At 53.0% G+C, this 20388-nt stretch overlaps 1 protein-coding gene across 6 annotated transcripts in view; it reads left to right on the forward strand.

The window, feature by feature from the left end:
• The window catches only part of DNM1 (dynamin 1), a 45190-nt gene that overhangs the window by 11175 nt on the left and 13627 nt on the right, over window positions 1-20388 (forward strand). For 2 of the 6 annotated variants that reach the window (XM_007471764.1, XM_007471763.1), the window contains exons 2-14: window positions 4627-4700; window positions 4915-5064; window positions 5437-5640; window positions 5926-6024; window positions 6128-6288; window positions 7300-7442; window positions 7576-7711; window positions 7907-7974; window positions 10855-10993; window positions 16566-16652; window positions 19152-19222; window positions 19395-19446; window positions 19652-19663. In XM_007471764.1, coding sequence (XP_007471826.1) covers window positions 4627-4700; window positions 4915-5064; window positions 5437-5640; window positions 5926-6024; window positions 6128-6288; window positions 7300-7442; window positions 7576-7711; window positions 7907-7974; window positions 10855-10993; window positions 16566-16652; window positions 19152-19222; window positions 19395-19446; window positions 19652-19663 — 1396 coding nt within the window. Of the gene's footprint in view, window positions 1-4626; window positions 4701-4914; window positions 5065-5436; window positions 5641-5925; window positions 6025-6127; window positions 6289-7299; window positions 7443-7575; window positions 7712-7906; window positions 7975-9108; window positions 9248-10854; window positions 10994-16565; window positions 16653-19151; window positions 19223-19394; window positions 19447-19651; window positions 19664-20388 lie in introns of all 6 variants that reach the window. The other 4 variants (XM_007471765.1, XM_007471766.1, XM_007471767.1 and 1 more) reach the window with 2 other exon arrangements.

Below are 20388 nucleotides of genomic sequence, written 5' to 3' on the forward strand. Positions count from 1 at the left end.
AGGACCCGGAAACCAGGGTTCCAGAGCAACAGTCCCAGGATACCAGAGTAGGGGTGGGGTCACTTCGGCCCTTTGGTGTAATTTCTCCAGGCCCCTCTGGGGTGACAGTGCCAATTCAGACGGGGAGTATGTGGTGCCTGGAGGTCGTGAGATGTGTTTCAGGTTTGAAGGTACTTCTGCAGATGGCAAGGCCTCCCCGGGAAACCACCATCTGTCCAGGATGAGTGGGAGGGTCTGGCCTGTCACCATCCACCCCTCCCACACATCACTCGAGGCTGGTGGGCCCGGCACACTTTTCTCTGGGCACCTGTTCTGTCCTCCCTCAGGCTAACCAGGAGCTGGGTGGGAGGTGCAGGGGGGCCTCTGGCTGGAAGCCAGATCAGGCCCGAATCCCCAGTGGGGAGGCACCAAGGTACACTTTAACAGAGGGCGTGGGGCAGCCTTTCCAGTTGAAAGGCAGGAGCTGTGGAGCCACTCAGCCGTGCTCGTTCCTACCAGTGTTGCCTGAGCCCCTGCTGTAGCCCAGCCTGTGCCCAGCGTGGGAATCCAACAGGGAGCAAGACGCTCAGTCTGGACATGGGAACCAGCCGGTGCTTGTCACTGCCTGTCCAGGCATGTGGGGCTGGAGAGCCGGCCTCCCGGTCCTGGTCCCATCTCGGCCACCTTTCCTACCTCTCCCATTGCTGTGTGGCCTCACAGCTCCTTGCCCTTCCGTGGGCCTCTCTGTTCCACCCTCTGGATAATGACAGGGGAGTGAGATGTTCTCTGAACACTGCACCTCCTTGATGTCCATCGTTTCCACCCAACATTCTGTGGTCAGAATCCCAAGATCCAATTCAGTGCCCGAAGGAGGTGAGGCACAGGGCTCTTCAGGATCTTGGATTCCGTGCTGAAATTTGGGGAGCCTTCGAGGGAAAAGACCGAGGACAGGAGGACCTCCTGGACAGGCCCCTCCAACTGCTGAACGCCTACTATGTACCAGGCATGGGCTAAGCTCTTTCGGTGAAAGGGCTCCAAGGATCCTCCCGCAGCCGTGCGTGGTAGTATATGATGCCCGGTTTAGATCATGTAGTTTACAGCTGAGGACCCTGAGGCCCAGAGCATGAAGCAACTTGCCCCGGGGGCACCAGGCCGGGGAATGGCCAAGGCAGGATTCGAACCCAGGGCCTCTGCCTGGCACTGGCTCCTCACCACTGAGCCAGTGATCCTTAAACTTGACAGGAACATGAAAATCATATGGGGATCGTGTTTAAAATCCAGATTCCCTCCTCCCCTCCCCTGCCCCCCCACCGTGAGATTCTAACCCAGCCTGTGTGAGGAATGTGCATTTGAACAGGCTGCCTGGGGAACTCTGACACACACTGTGTGAGGGCCTCCCTTTGAGAACCTGGGCCAGGGCCAAGATGGGGCCCCTCCCCACCTGGGCACCCCACCCCCACCCCGGCCCTGGGAGATCCTGGTCTGAGGAGGCGCTCTTCTCCCACACATGGCCCTGTGCTCTAATCTCAGCTTCCCATAAGCTGCTTGTCCTTTAAGTAGCCCTGGGAGGCAGCAACTTGGAGCAGGCTCCTGCAGACCCTTGACCACCCCTCCAGCTGGGCCCTGGGCTCCCCACACCCTCTATGTGGCACCTCAGGGACCTCCACCCCTCTGGCCTGCCAGGGCCAAGTGGGCCCATCTGTGTGGGGGGCGGAGGGGTGCTCTCAGGGAAGAGCTCCAGGGAAGGTTCATGTCTCTGCATGGGGAGGGGGCTCTCTGTGGGGAGTCCCATCCTTCCCAAACCCTCCTGCAGTTTCCATGGCAACTACTGTTGCCATGGTACCGCTGGGTGAGGAGCTGGTGGGGAAGAAGGTAGACCCCAGGCCCCCAGGCCCACCCCAGCCTCTGTGAGAACAGATGTCCTACCTCCACAGCCCTGAGGGATCCCAAGTACTAGGGGATCACCCCTGCAAAGGCATCAGCGAATAAAGGATGGGAGAGACAGAGACAGGAAGCTCCCCCCCTGCTCGCTCCCCCCACCCCCCAGTTAATCACCTCTCTCTCTGTGCTGCCTGGTGCACCTCCATTCCAGCACATGTCACATTGCATTGCATTATCTGTTTACTTCTGTCTCTCCCACCATGCTGTGAGCTCCTCGGGGTGGGAACTGTCTGACTCATCTCCTCCCATCCCCAGGGCCCAGCACAGAGCCTGGCACAGAGCAGCTGCTCCCAAATATGTTCTAGACTGAATTTAATTGAATTACATAAAAAGCCAAGTCTGGCTCCTCAGGTTTAGAGGGCAGCAGAGTTTGATGGGAAAGTTCGCAGGCTCTGGAGTCCAACAGCACCAGGATTGAATCCCAGCTCTGCCATTCCTCACTGGGTGAACTTGGCCAAGTCACTTCACCTTTCTGAGCCTCAGTTGCCTCATCTGTAAAATGATCATTTCCATATGAGAGCACTTTTTGAGGACTTGGGAATTCAGTGCCCATTTATTAAGGACGTCTTGTGTGCTAAGCCTTGTGCTGAGCCATGGGATACAGCGACAGACGGAAAGATGCACGCCCACCCTTCTGAAGCTCAGAGTCTTGAACAAGTGAAAAGCATTTGCCTGGCACCTAGAAATGACGGATAAATGCAGGATTTATCATTCTCCTTCCCCATAAGGTGGCTGACTCCTCCCCATTAGCCTCTGCTCTCCCCAGAGGTGGGGCAAGGTGAGAACAGGGGATGAAAGAGGCCTCCCCAGGGCCCCCAGATGAGGCCTTGAACCCAGAAACCTGGGCCTACTCTGTTGTCCCCAAACCCTCTGCCCCAAACCTGCTTTGTGAGTCCGGGTCAGGCTCTGGGTTGGGGGCAGGGGATCCATGTTCATGATCTGGCTGTGTCCCAGCCCTGTAGGATCTTTTTTTAAAAAAAATAAATTTATTTATTTATTTTTTGGCTGTGTTGGGTCTTCGTTGCTGCACGCGGCCTTTCTCTAGTTGCGGCGAGCGGGGGCTACTCTCCGTTGTGGTGCGCGGGCTTCAGTGGTTGTGGCTCGTGGGCTCTAGAGCACAGGCTCAGCAGTTGTGGCACACAGGCTTAGTGGCTCCGTGGCATGTGAGATCTTCCCAGACCAGGGCTCGGACCCGTGTTCCCTGCATTGGCAGGCGGATTCTTAACCACTGCGCCACGAGGGAAGTCCCCCTTATAGGATCTTGAGTGTATCCTTCCCCCTCCCTGGGCCTCCAAGTGCCTCTCCATGAATGAGGTGACTGGCCAGATCTCTGTGGTCCCTCAAGCTCTGGCCTCCTCCCCCCGTTTCCTGAGTCCTGGGAATCCCATAACTGTGAACCCATCAGCCTGATCCCTGGAGAGGCCTCCACCCTCCTTCTTGTGCTGGCCTGGGTGGGGCCGTGGGTGTGTGGGTGGGGAGATGAGAAGAGCTGACAGGACAGAGAGAAGTGTCACCCTCAAGAGTTAGCTGAAAGGACTGCTGAAGTTGACACAGCAGACGTCTGAGGAATAGACATCAGGTCTAGGGGCATGAGGTGACTTTGGGACGCCTCAGTCCAGTCCTTCAAAGGGAGCTGGGGGGCTTCCCTGGTGGCGCAGTGGTTGAGAGTCCGCCTGCCGATGCAGGGGACGCGGGTTCGTGCCCCGGTCCGGGAAGATCCCACATGCCGCGGAGCGGCTGGGCCCGTGAGCCATGGCCGATGAACCTGCGCTTCCGGAGCCTGTGCTCCACAATGGGAGAGGCCACAACAGTGAGAGGCCTGCGTACCGCCAAAAAAAAAAAAAAAAAGAGCGGCTGGGCCCGTGAGCCATGGCCGATGAACCTGCGCTTCCGGAGCCTGTGCTCCACAATGGGAGAGGCCACAACAGTGAGAGGCCTGCGTACCGCAAAAAAAAAAAAAAAAATGGGAGCTGGGTCTTCAGGGAGTTGAAGGGCAGAAAGCTTTCACCAGAGAGTCAAACAGATCTGTGCCCAGGGTCTGGTAGATACTGGCTGGGCAACCTGAATGTCTCTGAGCCTCAGTTTCCTCATCTGTAAAATGGGGATAATAACAGTGTCTTCCTCATGAGGCTATTGTGTGGAGTCCAGGAGATATTGCCCACGAAGAGCCTGGCATGCAGTAGGTACTTAAGGAGCATGAGTTCTTTTCCTTGCTTCCTCCTTCCCCCTACCCCCCTCATCCTCAACCCCAACCAGATGGGGCCCAGGGAAGGGGAAGTGAGATGCTGCCTTTCCCCACAGCGGAAGCGGGGGAGGAGGTGCAACTCCGTTTCCTTGGCATCCACTCTGTGGCCACTGGACGCTTGGGCACGTGGGGTGGGGCACCCCATGCCTCAGTTTCTCCTGAGTTGAATGGCAGTGGTTGGGTTGGGGCAGGGACTTCCTGTTGGCTCAGAATTAACACAGGGCAGACCTGAGAGAGGTCTGGGGGCCAGTTCAGAAGCACAAATTCTGTGACCCAGAGGATTTGGGGGTGATCTGTTACACCTTTCTCAGCTGCCCTCTCCCCATAGTGAAGCCCTTAGGCTAAGGTGTGGCAGGGAACTTTGCACAAGCTTTGGGGCTCCCAGTGGCAGGACAAGTGCCCCTGGGACAGAGGGAGCCTCCTCAGACCTTGCCCTTCTTCTCACCCCCAACTCACTGCAGGGACTTCCTGCCCCGAGGATCTGGCATTGTCACCCGACGCCCCCTGGTCCTGCAGCTGGTCAATGCTACCACAGGTATGGGCTTCCCCTCTTTGGGCCTCATTCCCCATCCGAACAGAGGGGATAAAAATGTGTAACAGAGAGGTGGCTTTGCGTGGAGGGAGGGAGAAGAAGGCAACGTTTTGTGTGTGTGTGTGTGTGGGGGTCTTTTCCCAGCGGAAGATGGGACCCAGGTGGGTGCCGGCTATTATGATGCTTACTCGCCCTTGCCCCCCTCCTTCTGGGGCAGAATATGCCGAGTTCCTGCACTGCAAGGGGAAGAAATTCACCGACTTCGAGGAGGTGCGCCTGGAGATTGAGGCTGAGACCGACCGGGTGACTGGCACTAACAAGGGCATCTCTCCTGTGCCCATCAACCTCCGCGTCTACTCGCCGCACGGTAAGGAGACCTGGCCCTGGCCCCGCCCCCAGCCTCTTGGCTCCGTCTCTGAGCCCCGCCCCTTGGGAACCATCTTCTTGGCCCCGCCCCTTAGCTGGCACCTCCTCAAGGGATTCACTCCTCCTGTAACCTCCGCCCCCACAGCGACTCCTCCTCTGCTTGTCCTACCCCTAGTCCCACACTGCCACGGCTCCGCCCACCCCTGGCCACGCCTCTAACGGGCCTCCGTTTAGCCCTTCGCGTTTCCCTAACCCCACCCACCTACGGCCACTCTCCCAAACAAATCCTCTCTAAGCCCGGCCCCGTTCCTTAATCCGCCCGCCCCCGGCCACGCCCCTCGCCTTGAGCACGCCTTCTCGCCGCCCTGTCCAGTGCTGAACCTGACCTTAGTGGACCTGCCCGGAATGACCAAGGTCCCAGTGGGGGACCAACCTCCCGACATCGAGTTCCAGATCCGGGACATGCTTATGCAGTTCGTCACCAAGGAGAATTGCCTCATCTTGGCCGTGTCCCCAGCCAACTCCGACCTGGCCAACTCTGATGCCCTCAAGGTCGCCAAGGAGGTGGACCCCCAGGGTAGGTTTTCACAGATAGCCGATGCGCAAGGCCCTGGGGGTCTATTCACAGCGTAAGGGGGAGCCACTGGAGGGTCTAAGCGAATAGGGGTGGGATCAGATTTATGCCTTTGAAAATCATTTTGGCTACTGTGGAGAATGAATGAGGCGGGGAGAGCAGAGGCAGGCAGTGGGTAAGGGAGGGAGTGGGCTGGGAGATGGGGGAGTGGGGTGGCATTGGGAGTGCCTGGGGTCGCCTGTGTGAGGGCAAGTGCAGATGTAGACAACCCTCTTCTGCCACCCCCAGGTCAGCGTACCATAGGGGTCATCACTAAGCTGGACCTGATGGACGAGGGCACAGATGCCCGTGATGTTCTGGAGAACAAGCTGCTCCCGCTGCGCAGAGGTTGGCAGGCCACACACCCGACCCACCCCCACTGCCCCTCCTCGTGACACCGCCCCCCCACCCCCCGCAAGGCTGGTTGCCCCTGACCCCCACCCTTCCACAGGCTACATTGGAGTGGTGAACCGGAGCCAGAAGGACATCGATGGTAAGAAAGATATCACGGCTGCCTTGGCTGCTGAACGCAAGTTCTTCCTCTCCCACCCTTCCTACCGCCACTTGGCTGACCGCATGGGCACGCCCTACCTGCAGAAGGTCCTTAACCAGGTAGGGGCTCAGGCCAGGATGAGGCCTGGGGAAACCAGCACAACAGGATCATTTAAGCGTTTTTTGTGAGGGTTGCCCACCGTCCCACAGTGAGGTAGCACCAGAGCTTTGCTGACCGTTCCCTGTCCGGGGCCAGGAAGGGGAGCCCTAGGAACGCCCCAGGATGGAGAGAAGTCCAAGACCTTGTGTGGAGGGTGGCATTGACAAGGGCTTGGGCTTGGGGGCTAGGATTGGAGTATGGCTGGCTAAAGACCTTTGTTCCTTCTGAAATGGGGAGAGGCTGATCTGCGGAGGGGGTGATCCCAGGGGCTTCCCTAGGATGTTTCTCCATCTGGAATGGGGCTTCCAGAATTACTGAGGTGTGTGTGTGTGTATGTGTATTGACAGTAGGAAGGCAGTGTGGCATGGGACAAAACTGGGGTCTCTGGAGGCCACATGCCTGGGTTCCAGTCTCAGCTTTGTCACTCACCCACCAAGACTCTCCAGCTCTCTGAGCCTCTATTTCTGCATCTGTAAAATGGTGATAATGGTGATGAGACCTGTTTCTTAGGGTCATTCTGCAGTTCAGGGAGATACTGCATGTGGAGACCTAACCAGAGTGAGCCTCAGAACTTGAGAATTACCTTAAGGGAGGCCTTAAACCCAAAGGGCACAAGGGGGCAGTCTTCCAGCCATCACTGCCCCTGATTCATTTCATCTGGCTCTTGTGGTGTCTAAAACTATTAGTCAAAATCAGGCAATTTCAGATAAAAATCTAGATTTCTGGCTTCTGCTGAAAATGGAGTTATTGACTCATTCATTCAGTTAATACACCTCTGTGAGCACCTACTGTGTGCCAGTCCCTGCCCTCAGGCAGCTTTCATTCTGGTGGGCAGGACAGCAGCGGGCAGGGCTGTGGCTCTGCACCTCACCACATCCACATGGGCCCCAGACATCCTGGCCCCTGCTTGGTCCTGTGGGCATTCTGGTCTGTGACCATGGCCTTAACCCTTTCCTCGCCCCCACCGCCAGCAACTGACAAACCACATCCGGGACACACTGCCAGGGCTGCGGAACAAGCTTCAGAGCCAGCTGCTGTCCATTGAGAAGGAGGTGGAGGAGTACAAGAACTTCCGCCCCGATGACCCAGCACGCAAGACCAAGGCTCTGCTGCAGTGAGGCCCTCCCCCACTCCTGACTCCCCATCATGGGGCTGCCCCTCCCCGCAGCCTCTCAGCACAGGGCTCTCCCAGGGCTCCCTGCCCTGGGTGGCTGCTGCCCCCTCAGGTCATACCACTCTCTCCCCAGGATGGTCCAGCAATTTGCTGTAGACTTTGAGAAGCGCATTGAGGGCTCAGGGGACCAGATCGATACCTATGAACTGTCGGGGGGAGCCCGCATCAACCGGATCTTCCATGAGCGCTTCCCCTTTGAGCTGGTCAAGGTAGGCAGACCCCCCCCAGGGGCAGGAGGGCCTCAGGACTACCCTCCCACCCACCTACCTAAGACTCTCTCATGCGTACGTGTGCTGACCCCACTAGAGGCCCTGAGGCCCAGCTCTGGGAGTGAGGTGGACCCTGTTTGACCTCCCAGGTAGCAGAACAGGCCCTGACCAGCCATCTCTTTGTCTCCTACACAGATGGAGTTTGACGAGAAGGAACTCCGAAGGGAGATCAGCTATGCCATCAAGAATATACATGGCATTAGGCACGTATTGGGACCGGGGAGGGGAGCTGAACCCTGCAAGGCAGGAGGGGTCTAGGTCTAGTGCAGAGACAGAGGGAGTGATGGAGTGAGCCTCCCTGAGGAAGGACAAAGAGCCCTACGTAGTCCCCAATCTCCTCAGCCCTGACTTTCTGGCTCCCAGCTTGGACAGGCTCTGGATAGGGGAGGTGGAAGGGAGACCCAGGCCATCCCCCTACCTGCAGCCTGCTACCCTCCTTTGCTTGTCCCTGGGAGCAGCCCAGAGGCTAGAACAGTGGGGTAGAGCCTGAGACACAGGTGGCTGGGGAAGCACCCTTCGGGCTTGGGCCCCCTGCCCATCCCCAGGGTAGGACAGCTCCCCCCAGTGCTATCCAGCACAAAGCTGCCCAGACCACTGGGTAGGGCCTGGGGTGGTGCATCAGGTGTTAGTCTGTGAACCTTTTATGATGGGATGAGGCCTCTCAACCCTCCAGACCCTCCCACAGTCCCAGTAGCCCAAAGTTGGCCCCATTCCACCCCCACTTCCCTCCTGCTAGCCAACCCCAAGGCCTGTGGAGCCGGGACAAAGGCTGGAAAATAGACTGTTCCTAAAAAGCTGAGCCCTGCTCCAGGGACCCAGATCTACACCGTCCATTCAACAAGAAAACTTAAAGCACCTGCTATGTGCCAGGCAGTGAACAAGATTGAAATGTCACTGCTTTCATGCAGGTTCAGTTCCAAGGTTTGGCATGGAATTTACAGACTGCATTGGCTAAGGCACAGAAAAGAAGAAAATCTCTTTCCTAGTCTTAAAATAAAATGCTTTATTCCCAGAAAGGCTCTTAAAGAAAACCCAGTTTGACAGTTTTCAAACCATTTCTAGCCATAGAACATTTTGTATGAGCAGAATCTGAAGACAAAGCAGGACAAATGCAACCGTTATAAGCAGACCTTGTCTTGCCCTAAAAAGCTTCGATTGAAAGGCCTTCATCAGAATCCCTCCCGCCCATTTTACAGATGGGGACAGTGAAGTCCGGACAGGGGTAGTGGGAGGACCCCGAGGGCAGAGCTCAGGGGGGCGGGGCGGGGCCCTGGCCTGGTGCTCCTGGCAGGAGCCGGTCTGTGACACCGTGCCCTTCTTCCGCTCCGGGCGTTCAGAACGGGGCTCTTTACCCCAGACATGGCCTTTGAGACCATTGTGAAAAAGCAGGTGAAGAAGATCCGAGAACCGTGTCTCAAGTGTGTGGACATGGTTATCTCGGAGCTAATCAGCACCGTTAGACAGTGCACCAAGAAGGTAACCAGCTGCCCGGCCAGCCCCTGCCTCTGCCCCGCCCTGCTCTGCTGCCAGGCGCTCCTTCCCCACCTCCCCCAGTGCCTCCTGGTAGCATGTACAGACCTCAGCGGGGTGGGGGAGGCAGGCCACCACAGTCCAGGAGAGGGGGACTCTCTGAGGGGGCCTCACCCAGCCCCGGCCCCCAGACCAGGGGAACCAAGGGATTAGACATTGGAAAGACAGGTATGATGGTGGTAATTTGCCCTGAGAGCCCACCAAGAGCTGCCCCGGCTCAGGGAGAAGAGGGGACCCTGAGCCCCCTCCCTGCTCTCAGAGGTGGGGTCATCTTTGGGGGCTCCAGGGAGGGGTCTTGGGGAAGTCTTGTCCCTGGAGACAGATAAGTACAGGACCTTCTTGGGTGCTGCCCTAGGGGCCTGGAGCACCAGAGGGATTCAGAGGACCCAGGTCAAGCAGGTACCCTGACTCCCCACTGTCCTTCCTCTTCCCCATCTCACGCCATCCTCACTCAGGACCCTCACTCAGGACCTTCCCTGTCCCTTCCATCCACATCCAGCCTTCCAGGGACAGAGTCCCCTCTGCTATGTCATTTGAGCCTCACAGAACCACTCAAGGAGGGCACGGCAGGGCAGGGAGGATGGCACCCACTTCACAGCAGGAAAACTGAGGCTCGGGAGATCAAGTGACTTGCCCGAGGTCATATGAGCTAGGAGGCGGCAGAGCTGTTACTTGGAGCCAAGGCTTTGGACTCCAAGTCCAGTGCCCCAGACTCCCTTCCTTTCCCCTCCCCACTGCTGCCCTGGCCCCTCTCTATCACCATCTCCACTCTTTCTGTCTTTCCTCTTCTCTCTCTCTGTCTTTCCAAACTGAGCTCCTCCAGACTCCTTAGGAGGAGAGGCAAAGGATGCCCCTTGAGGAGAAAGGGAAGGGCAGGAGTAGAGCAGGGAGCTGGAGAATGGCGATCAGGCAGCTACACAGCAACTCCAGGAGGCATCATCTGCCCCGTAGTGTATGGAAATGGAGCCCCCTGGAGTTGTGCAGTGCACAGCCTGGGCAGCTGAATGCAACAACCTTGGTGGAGAATAGGGAATGGTGCTGGGCTTTGGAGTCGGGATGAAGCGAATACAGGAGGTTCTGGGAAACCTAGAATTGAACAGAATGTGGGTGACTGGGGTCCTGGCCCGGGTCAGCTCCTCAGCAGGATGGCATAGGAAAAGGACAAAGAGAGAGAGAGGGCAGGCTCGGTGTAGCGGAAGAGTGGGGGAGACGAGGGAGGCAAGCCCTGGGGAGAGAATATGAACTCAGTAAGTGCCCTTGGATGGGGCAGGGGCTTGGTCCCTCAGACCCCTCCCACGCCCTCAGAGCCCTGGGGGTTGCTTGGCAGCACCTGGGAGGTGCCGATCCAGGTGGCGGCAGGAGGGCCAGGTCCCACGCTCACATTGTCTTCTCTTCTGTCTCTCTTTCTCTGTGTCGGTGTCTCTCTCTTCCCTCGTGTCCGTCCATCCTCCACCCCGGCCCCTGGCCCTGCTTGGCTTTCACTGCCCTCCTTCTCCTCCCCCGCCCACCCCCCGCTGCTCCTCACCTGTTCCCCTCCTCCTCCCCGGGTGCAGGACAGGCCTCTTCACACCTGACCTCGCTTTTGAAGCCACAGTGAAAAAGCAGGTGCAGAAGCTTAAAGAGCCCAGTATCAAGTGTGTGGATATGGTAGTCAGTGAGCTCACAACCACCATCAGAAAGTGTAGCGAAAAGGTATGATGGCCGCCCGGGAGGGGCTGGGCCTGGCCACCCCTTCCTCACGGCCAGGGCCTGCCGTGGGCAAGAAACAACTGCTGAGCAAGCCCGGCAGCCTCTCAGCCACCCAGGTGGACCCAGACGCCCAGGCCGGCCCGGGTGATTCCTGGCCCCAAGGTCTCATGCCGGCTTCTAACCCTGGGTCTACTGTACTCGTGATTCCTTCAGGCCCCCACCTCTGCCAGAAGACTTGGCTCTAACCCAAGCATCCTCAATGGCCGCTTTGATGGTGATGATAAGGAGATGGCCGCTGTTTACTGAGCACCTACTGTGTGCCAAGCACTAGGCTAAGTGCCTGCCCTTGTCATCTGACTTAATCCTTTTAACAACCCTAAGCAGTGAGTAGTCTTATCCTCATTTTACAGATGACAAAACTGAGTCTCAGAAAAGAACAGCAGAGTGGGATTCAGATTTAGGGAGGCTGAGAGAAGAGATCTGGGATCAGGGCCTCCTGGGGCAGGGGAGCTATCCCAGCCCCTCAAAACCAATTTGCCTAAAAGCATATTGGGTTACTCACTTTACTGTAATCCATACATGTTTGACAGGGTCAGCCTCTTTTGAGTCGTCCGTGACCTTTTAGATGGCTTTTTCCTATTTGTCTACTTTGAGGCATTTTGGGGACTTTTCGCCAGATCGTCTAAAGCAGTTCTTCCCAGGGGCCTGCATGAGCCCAGCCTCACTTGTATTTGAAAAAGCTCCCTACACTGGGAGGTGGGGGAACATCTGCCTTAACTTCATGTTTTAAATAAGTAACACGGTTTTCGTGGCCCACATATAATTAGTCCTGTGTGCCCCTTACACAATCCTATCTCACTTTTGCTCACTTCTGCGCCAAATGGGGATAGATTAAGCAAATTAGCATCCACTCAGTGCCTGATCCAGGTGGAATCAAATCTGGGCTGGACTCTCCATTGCATAGTATATATCATGACATCTAAATCACAGTCCCACTGCATCATGAATACTAAGCAACGCAATCTTATCTTTTCTTAAACTAAAAAATACCGAGTTTATTTTAAGCTGCCTCAAATCTCTTTACAAAAGAACACAAAATATATCTAAATTTTTTTAAATTTTGGGTTTTCATTGTGAAAGGAACACATTCTCAATTAGAGAAAATTTGGAAAATGCCCAAGAGTGAAAAGGAGGCAACAACACTCCCTTTCCAAGAGCCACACTGAGATTTTTGTACATTTCCTGCAAATACACTCCTTTTTTTAAAAAAATGAAATTATTGGTATTGATTTTGTTCTGATCATACATGACTGTTATCAAAATATTCAAACTGCACAGAGAAAGCAAAAGTCCCTATAAGCTCACAGCCCTAGAGATCAGGACTGCTAGCAGCACACCCTTCCTAACTAATTACAAATATACACCGGTTTTAACCTAAAAGGGGTCACACTGACCACACTGATAGTGAACTCTTCTTTTTTACTGAGCAATGTGGAGTGGAATCCTTGTAGTAGCTACGGAAAGATCATGCCCTTGAACAGCTGAATTGTATTCCACTGTAGAAATATGACATGATTTATGTATTCAATATCCTACTGACAGACATTTAGGTTGTTTCCACTTTTTTTTTTCTTTTACAAACAGTGCTGCAGTGAATAGCCTTATAAATATATTTGTAGTACTTATCCTGTCATTTCTTTGGAGCAAATTTCTAGCATAGAATTGCCTAGTCAATGGATGTGAGCACTCACAGTTTCGGTAACTTCTGCAAGATTTGCTCTCCAAAGAGTTTTCACCAATTTATTCCTCCAAACTCTTTTCTTCTATACATAGGTTTATTTACTTTGTTAGGTATTTACACTGTGAATATATTAGTATCCTGCTTTTTCTCTTAATAACATACATTTTGGTGGGTGTTATTACATAGTCTATGTGAACATTTTTTTAAATAAATTTATTTATTTATTTATTTATTTATTTATTTAATTTTTGGCTGCGTTGGGTCTTCGTTGCTGCGCGCAGGCTTTCTCTAGTTGTGGCGAGCAGAGCCTACTCTCCGTTGCGGTGCGCGGGCTTCTCACTGCAGTGGCTTCTCTTGTTGCGGATCACGGGCTCTAGGCGCACACCCTTCAGTAGTTGCAGTGCGTGGGCTCAGTAGTTGTGGCTCACCGGCTCTACAGCGCAGGCTCAGTAGCTGTGGCGCATATGGGCTTAGTTGCTCCGCGGCATGTGGGATCTTCCGGGACCAGGGCTCGAACCCGTGTCCCCTGCATTGGCAGGTGGATTCTTAACCACTGGCCCACCAGGGAAGTTCCTATGAGAACGTTTTTAATGATTGCATAATATTCTATTGAATCGATTTATCACGGTTTACTTAACCATTTTCCTATTGGTGAACACTGAAACAGTCTCTAGTTTTTCAATATTATAAATACCCTGGCAATGAACATCTTTGTGTATAAAGAATTTTATTTTTCTTTCTCTAGGATTATTTCCTTAGGATAGATTCCTAGAAGACTGATTACTAGATATAAACATTTAAAAACTGTGGAACACTTTGCTGAATTGCCTTCCAAAAAAGCACTAATTAGGGTAAATGGTAATATTTTGGAAACAACCCAGATGTCCATCAAGAGGGGATTGACTGTGGTATCACACAGACAATGGAAGACTATAGTTGTTGAAAGGGCAAGGGATATTTATTTCCATTCACATGTCCTTCCACAATGTACTGTGGGGGGAAAAGCAGGTTTCGGCGACGAACGTATAGAATTTGGGAGGGGAAGTAATATATATAAATATAAATAATATTTATAAATAAATAATTTTATATAATAAATAATAAATGTATAATATAAATAAATATATATAATATAATAATCTACATAAGTGATAAAATCCCAAAGCCATAGTTACTAACCATTATTTTAAGAAGGCAAAGAACACAGGAATTTTTTCATTTCTACTTCTCAAACTTTAGTCATATTCAGATTTCTTACAGTGAGTCGGTAAATTTTTGTAAGGAGAAAAATTGACCAACAAAAACTTTAGAAAGGAAAGCTTGTAAATTATTTCTAAACAAAATTGCCTGTTAATTGATTTAATACAGAGTAGTTTTTTCTTTACATAGCAAAATTCACCCACCTTCCTCTTTATTTTTCCCTCCCCAAATCTTCTAAATTTAGCAAGCCGCTGCTGCTGATTACTCCTAGCCCTGCTGGGATTGGAGTTTCATCTCTGGATGAAATCTGGAGTTTAATGTGCAGCACAGGGTGTGCTTCTCAGTCCTCTCAACAACCCTAGGAGGGAAGGTGCCATTATACCTCACTTCACACATGGAGAAACTGAGGCTCAGAGGGGTCCAAGCACTTTTCCAAGGAGGGCCAGCAGGGTAGGGGGCTGGCTTTGAACCCAGAGCCATGGTGGCTCCAGGGCCTACATTCCTGACCACTAAACAGTGGGCTCCAGGCTGACTGCCCCACTTAGCCAAGACCTGAGAGAGAAAAGTTCCATTTTAAAAACTGGCTGAAAGTTCCGGAAATGCTCAGAGGCAGCCAGAATGGAAAAAGATGCTCAAAGGGAACAGAACTTCTCAAAGGGGCTGAGGCTGCCCTGTCATTTGTGACACATGGAAAACTTGACAAATGTAATATCCAGGCCGTTAGTGGGAGAACTGGTCATGCTCTTTGGCAAATTGCTCCCTCCTCCTCCCTCCTTGCCCCTCCCGCGACGCCACCCAGGGAGGGAGCACTTGGGACCATCTCAGAGGAGGCTTTTCTGGTGGCCGTGACTCGGTCCCAAATCTGCCCCAACTCGGGGATTGTGAGAAGGAGTGATGGCCCATCCCTGAGCCTCTCAGGGCAGAAGTGTCCACTGGGTCCCTCCAGCCAGTGCTGTTTCTAAGCCCCGGCTCTCAGGCTGCCTCTCTCCCAGGTCCCCTGAGCTTGGCCACATGAGCCACACCCTTGGCGGAGCCACGGAACAGTCACGGGGGAGCGAGGAGGATGTGGCATCTCTCAAGTCTGCCTCTCCTGGGCTGGCATCCAGGGCGCTGCTCTCTCTCCCACCCTCCTGCCTCTCCTGATGCCCCCCACCCCACCCCCGCCCCATCCCCTTGGCCTCCATCTTGCCCTCAGAATCACTACCTGTGACCCAGGCACGCTAACCTGCAGCTCTCTTCGCACATAGGGGGATCCAGCTGCGGGGCCTGACCCAGGATGGGAAGAGGGACAAGGTGTGGGTCTAGCTTTGCCCAGCCTGGGCCCCTCCATGGCGGAGGAGGAGGTCCCCTTGGGTAGACTCCCACCATCAGCAGCTCAGCGAGCCCCCCTCTCCCAAGGAGCTGCCGGTTCATGAGCCAGAGGGCGGAGGAGCCCATGTCCGCTCACCCTGGCAAGGAGGGCAAAGACTTCCATCCTTCATTCATTCCCTCATTCTTTCAACGTGCCCTCTTTGGGCACTGGCAGTGTGCCCAGCCCTGGGCCCTACCTTCAGGGCAATTACGGTCCAGTTTGGGGAGGGAAGTGGGGTGGAGAGGGGTGGGGCACATGGAGGTGATCACAGTAGGCTTTCTGGGAGACACGATATTCAACAGAGTCCTGAAGGAGGAGTCAGCCCAGGTTTTGTCCAGAGCCTGGCTGAGCTGAAGGCAAGGTCCACAGGCAGGGGGAGGGTTTGGAGCAACTTTCCCTTTGGCCTCAGCTGATAAAAACTGCGGGGGGTGGGGGTGGGTGGGTAGAAGGGTGCTGCTGAGCTTCTGCCCCCAAAGGAGTGGGGTAGAGACAGGCTGGCCGGCCAGCTCTGCGCCAGGCAGATGTGTCGGGGTAGCGGTGCCAGGACAGAGCATGCAAAGGGAGGCAAAGCCCGGTGGCTTCTACCAAGAGGCCCCGCAGGGTACTGCTCATGCTGCTGGCACTCCGCATGCCCACCCCACCCCCCAATGCCCTCGCATGCCTGTGCCTCCTGCATGTCCTTTGTGTGACTGCCGGTTTTTCCCTGCTCCCCTCCCCCAGCTCTGACAAGGAGCATTACCTGTCCCCAGCCTGACTCAGCAGGCCACCTGGCACCTCGGGCCCTGCCCTCCCCAGATTCTCCCTGGATCCTAATCTGCGGGCTGTTACCTGCCTGATTCCCCACCTGACTGTGCCTCCAAGCCTTTGAGGAGGCTAGGGGTAGCCCTGAGGATCAGTGAAAGTTTGGGGCGCTAACAGCGCCCCAAACAAAGGCCTCAATCGAATAGGTCTGTTTCCAAGATGGTTGCCACCAAGATGGCGGCCGAGGAGCAGGCTGATTCCCAAGGCATTTGTGCTTATGGGAACTGCCGGCCCCCGTGAAGTTGCCCAGGTAGGCTAGTGAAGAGGGCCCGGGACTGGGAAGACCCTTGACTTGCCATTTAGAACCCACAATTGGGGGAAAGGGGTGGCTGTGGCTTGGTGCCATCAGCTTCCTGAGCCCCCAGGTGTGGGGCATTCTGCGTGTCCCTCCCACCCCAAGGCCCTGGATTCTGGTGGGGTTTGGGTGCCCCCTACCCGTGCCCCCAGTGTACGTGGCTCTCTCCCCTGCCCCCCCTCCCCAGCTCCAGCAGTACCCCCGGCTGCGGGAGGAGATGGAGCGCATCGTGACCACCCACATCCGGGAGCGCGAGGGTCGCACCAAGGAGCAGGTGAGCCCACGCACCGCCCCCTCTTCCCTCACCTTTCACTCCTGCCCTTGGGCTCACCTCCTTCTTTCCACTTTGTCTCTTCTGTCTCAGTCTCTCTTATACCTTCTCTCCTTATATTAACTTTCCGCTTCTCTCTTGCTCTCTTTTTTGTTGTGAGAAAATATATACATAACATAAATTTTACTATTTTAACCGCTTTAAATTGTGCAGTTCAGTGGTATTAAGTACATTCAGATTGCTGTGCAACCATCACCACCAACCATCTTCAGAACTTTTCATCTTCCTAAAATGAAACTCTGTCCCCCTTAAACAGTGGCTCCTAGGGACTTCCCTGGCGGTCCAGTGGTTAAGACTCCACGCTCCCAATGCAGGGGGTGCGGGTTCAATCCCTGGTTGGGGAACGAAGATCCCACATGCCCCACAGTGCGGCCAAAAACAAAGCAAAAAAATGACTCCCATTCCCCCTTCCTCCCAGCCCCTGGCAACCACCATTCTCCTTTCTGTTTCTGTGAAGTTGATGACTCTAGGTACCTCATATAAGTGGAAGCATACATTTGTCCTTCTGTTTCTGGTTAACTTCACTTAGCATAATGTTCGCAAGCTTCATCCACGTTGTAGCACGTGTCAGAATATCTTTCCTTTTTAAGGCTGAATAATATTCCATTGTATGAATAGACCACATTTTGTTTATCCGTTTTTTTCCACTTTTTGGCTATTGTGAATAATGCTGCTATGAACACAGGTGCACAAATATCTCTTTGAGAGCTTGCTTTTAAATCTTTAGGGTATATTTCCAGAAATGGAATTGCTGGATCATATGGTAATTCTATGTTTAATTTTTTGAGGACCTGCCATACAGTTTTCTAGAGAAGCTGCTCCATTTTACAATCCCACCATCTGCTTCTCAACTATCTATACTCTGGTCATCTCACTTTGGGCCTCTCTCTCTCTCTTTGCTGTTTCTCTGGGTCACCATACACCCCTCATAGGCGCCCTCCCTTCCTTTTTTGTAGTCATTTATCAAATATTCTCTCATTCATTCATTCATTCGTTCATTCAGTAAGAAGCATATTCCCTGAATGCTCCTCTGAGCTGGGAGGAGCAGAGGTGAGCAGGTTCCCTCATGGCTCTCACAAAGCTCACAGGCGAGTCCTTTTTCCTTGGCCATCTCCCTGTCATCTTCTGTCTATACCCACCTCTGGCTCCCAATTCCCAGCTTCCATCCTCATACACCCCTTCTCCACAATGGTGCTGTCCCTAATCACTCACATTTTTGTTGCCAATGTGTTTCTAAATCCTCACTGGTCTCTTTTTAATGACAAAATGATAAATACTCAATAAAATATTCAATCAGTATAGAAGTCATTAAATTACGAGTAAGTGTTCCTCCATTCTTGCTTCCCCGCCCCCAGTCTCCCATAAAAGAACCATTATTTAAAGTGTGGTGTGTCTCCTTCCAGACATTTTCCCTAGGCACATACAGATTCCAGATTTCCTCTTACTCTTAAAGAATCACAATCCTGCGGTGTGTCTTGCCTTTTTTTCTCTGAAGATAATTGTAGCTAACATCTGTTGAGCACCTATTACAGGTCAGACCCATGACCTTCCTCCTCTCACTGTGTCTTCACCACTCCTGTGAGGCTGAAACCCTTCATTTGTGGAATTTGAAGCTCGGTGAGGACAAACTCACAGGAAGCAGCAGGGCCTGGGTCTGAACCCGGCAGTGAGCATCAGGAATGTCACCCCCATCACAGTTTGGTTACAAATCCCATCACTCTTAATTATTTGCAAAGGGGATTTTCCCATGCCAGAATCTGGAAGTTATCCTCATTCTTCTGAACAGCTGTAGAGTGCCTTTTAGTTCAGAGGATACCATAATCTGTTTCACCTTCTGATAGCCGTTGGCTTGTTCCCAGTTTTTCTCTGCAACAAACCACACCAGACTGAACACCCTGGTACATGTATTTTTGCTCACTCAAGGAGCTTATCTGTGAGATACAGTTCTAGAAGTGAATATATGCATTTTAATGTTGTCAAATATTGCCAAACTGCCCTCCAATAAGGTGATACTAATTTATAGTTCCACCAATCGTATGTGAGAGAATCTGTCTTCCCACAGTTGTGCCCACACTGGTCATTATCAATATTTATTATTAATTTGATAGGTTAAAAAGGGGTCTCACTGTAACTTACATTTCTTTATTAATGAGAGGGAGCATTTTTTACATATCCTTATTGGTTGTATGCATTTCTTCTATGGGTTACCCATTCATGTTCTTGGACTATTTTGATTTGTGTTTCTTGTCTTCCACTTATTGATTTATAGGAACTCTTTGTTTATTATGGATACTATTATGGATACACTTATTTGTTGTGGCTTATACATTGATTTATTATGGACTCTATACATGCTGCAAGTATGCTTCTCCCAGCTTTTCATGCATTTTAAAATTCTGTGGTATCTTTTCCACTTTACTGCTGACCTGTGTATCCTTGAAGGTCATGCTCCTCATCGATATTGAACTGGCTTACATGAATACCAACCATGAGGACTTCATAGGCTTTGCCAAGTGAGTGCTCCCTGGTCAGAGAAGGTGACACCTCGTGTGACTGTGTGTGTATGTGTGTGTAGGACCCAGGCCTGTTGGGTTAAGCCTCTGGGTCTGGTGCCCACTGAGCAGTAGCAATGAAGCCGGGCCTCTTGAGAGAAGTTTCTGGGACTCTTCTTTCTCTCCTCATTAGTGCTCAGCAGAGGAGCAACCAGATGAACAAGAAGAAGGCTTCAGGGAACCAGGTGAGTGAACTCCAGTGCCCCAGCCGGAGGGATGGAGGGTGCCGGATGGACGCCAAGCTCTGAGATCCCCCTCCCCCGAGGGGAAGGGTCCCACAGGGGCCAGAGAGCCTGTCAGATGCCAGCCACAAGCCTCCCACTCTGCATCAGTAACCCTCTCTCCTCTCTCCCGATGCTTCTCGTGGTTGCTATGGTTACCTCTTTGCAGGATGAGATTCTGGTGAGTACCAGGACTGGGGCTCTTGGTTTGTGTAGTGAGGGGGAGGAGGGGACCCATTTGTAGTGGGGATGTGCAGGGGTCAAGAGGGCACCCTTTGGCTTGAGCTGCTTGCACACACCAGCACATGGGTGTCCACATATGCACTCAGGCCAGAGGCAGGGTCTAGCCACACACAGAGTCCCACCAATCTGTCCATCATTGCGCATGAACTAAGCATCTACTTCAGCCAGAGGTAGACCATGTGGGCTGGGGTGGGTGAAAATGCCTGGCAGGGGCCTGGCACTGAGTAGGAGCTCTTTAAATATCAGTTGGATGGATGGATGGATGGATGGATAGATGGACGGATGGATGAGAGAGAATGTTTTTAAGCTGGCATCTCTACCAGAGAGTTGAGTAAAGAGGTGATTGAAATGTCAAGAGACCAGTGCCTCCTTACCTATTCTGTCCTTCAGCTCTCTGCTGAAACATCACTTCTCAGCCCCGGTTGTACCACCAGCCATAGAATTTGAGCTCTTCCAGAGGCTGTAGTTTCTTTGTGATAATCTAGGTGTTTGTGTGATTACTGGCATCATATCATTTCCCTCTTGAACCCTATAAGGGGAAGGGCTGGGTCTGTCTTGTTCACCAGTAAATCCTCAGCCCCCAGTGCAGTGCCTGGCACACAGTAGGTGCTAAATAGAATGAAGGAGCTAATGAATGCAGTATCCCAGGGCAATTCGGTTCAG

Source organism: Lipotes vexillifer, unplaced genomic scaffold, assembly GCF_000442215.2.
Source record: "Lipotes vexillifer unplaced genomic scaffold, Lipotes_vexillifer_v1.1 scaffold98, whole genome shotgun sequence".
Taxonomy (NCBI): Eukaryota; Metazoa; Chordata; class Mammalia; order Artiodactyla; family Lipotidae; genus Lipotes; species Lipotes vexillifer.